Below are 1,737 nucleotides of genomic sequence, written 5' to 3'. Positions count from 1 at the left end.
ATGGCATGTTTGAACACCCCTTTCAGGTATTGTAAATGTGTTATTCCATTGCCTGTCAGTGAATTCTGATTCCTATTTATGCATTAATGACAGTAGTTTTAGGTACTAATATCTTTTTACGTGTAACAGTTTTAAATGTTTTAAATTCAAACGGGGCATCAATGAGTGAATATTAGCACTATGTTCGATTATCATTACCTACATTTCTTGATTCTTTATCCCATTTGAATGTCAATGTCAAAGTGGACAACAATTGTGTATTATTTAGCATAATACATCAAATAGTAGAATTTAATAAATCTGACAGCTCATAATATATACATGAAATATTTACTGTTTTATTATTTTTATTATTAGTAGTATTATTATCAAAACTACTAGTAGTAGTAGTATTACTATTATTATTATGTGGCAATCATTAGTACCTCCATGTTTGTAAATAACCATCATGCTATAAATATGTTTTTATTTTTCAGGCTGCGTTTATATACATTACTCACTTCATCTCTTGGCCAAATGGAAGGAACAAACTGGAGCTCAGCAGACGTGTTTATTTTAGTTGGATTTTCTGATCTTCCACAGCTACAGGTTCCTCTTTTTGTTGCGTTTTCCTTAATATATGTAATAACACTGGTGGGAAATCTTCTTATCATGGCAATCATTTATTCTAATCAAAATATGCACAGCCCAATGTACTTCTTCCTTGTAAATTTGTCCTTCATTGACATTAGTTATACCACTGTAATTTTTCCACCAATGTTGGTCCACTTTTTCCTCGATGGCATATATATTTCTCTTACTAAATGCCTGTTGCAGGCATATTTTTTTATGTTTGTGTTGTCTACTGAAGTTGTTCTCCTCACTGTAATGGCTTATGACCGGTACATGGCCATCTGCAATCCCTTACATTATATGTTGATAATGAAGAAGATGGTGTGCATCTGGCTGGTTGCTGGCTGTTGGGCCATTGGCTTTCTTGATGCCCTCCCACATACTGTACTGATTTCTAGACTTTCCTTTTGTGAGTCACACACAATCAATCATTTTTTCTGTGATGTTGCAGCTCTTATGAAGATTTCATGTAGTAACACTGACAAGATTGAGATAGTTACATATACTTTGGGTGCAATTGTGACAATGACATCTTTCATTTTGATCATCTTCTCATATGTTAATATAGTCTCCTCCATTCTACAGATTAAGTCTAAAGGTGGGAGGCAGAAGGCCTTCTCCACATGTACCTCCCACCTCACTGTGGTAATTCTGTTCTACACATCTCTGTGTTCTGCTTATATGCGACCAACGACCACATATTCAATGAAGGAAAACAAGATACTTTCGTTATCATACATAGCAATTACTCCCCTATGTAATCCCATTATATACACTTTGAAGAACACAGAGTTTAAAAATTCATTGAGGAGGACAAGAAAGACCTTATAGAAGATGGAGTCTATAAGCAGCAGATAATTTGAAATCTAAAAAAACAGATCAGCTTTAAAATTAAAGATCTTTTCTGCAGTTTCCACCAAACAAAGATTAAAATAGAAGTTAATCGTACTATGAGTTCTGTATTTGTAAAAGCCAAACTATTTGCTTTAAATACAAACGTTGATTAAATAATTTGTTGTTCTTACTATTTTTGTGGATGAACGATTTATACATTTCAACCTATGCTGGAATCTACTAAGAATATGAGTCGGCTGCACATTTGTTCATTTTACAAAGTGTTATAAC

General features: G+C 33.4%; 1 protein-coding gene across 1 annotated transcript; it reads left to right on the top strand.

Moving 5' to 3' along the window:
* Nucleotides 1-491: 491 nt before the first annotated feature.
* On the top strand, nucleotides 492-1,482 carry LOC138247154 (olfactory receptor 1L4-like). Its single transcript, XM_069201895.1, has one exon. It carries the CDS (start codon nucleotides 517-519, stop codon nucleotides 1,441-1,443), a length of 927 nt encoding a protein of 308 aa, XP_069057996.1. The 5' UTR covers nucleotides 492-516; the 3' UTR covers nucleotides 1,444-1,482.
* Nucleotides 1,483-1,737: the final 255 nt, after the last annotated feature.

The sequence above is a fragment of the Pleurodeles waltl genome, chromosome 7, assembly GCF_031143425.1.
Source record: "Pleurodeles waltl isolate 20211129_DDA chromosome 7, aPleWal1.hap1.20221129, whole genome shotgun sequence".
NCBI classification, from domain to species: Eukaryota; Metazoa; Chordata; class Amphibia; order Caudata; family Salamandridae; genus Pleurodeles; species Pleurodeles waltl.
This window is presented reverse-complemented; position numbering and strand designations above follow the sequence as displayed.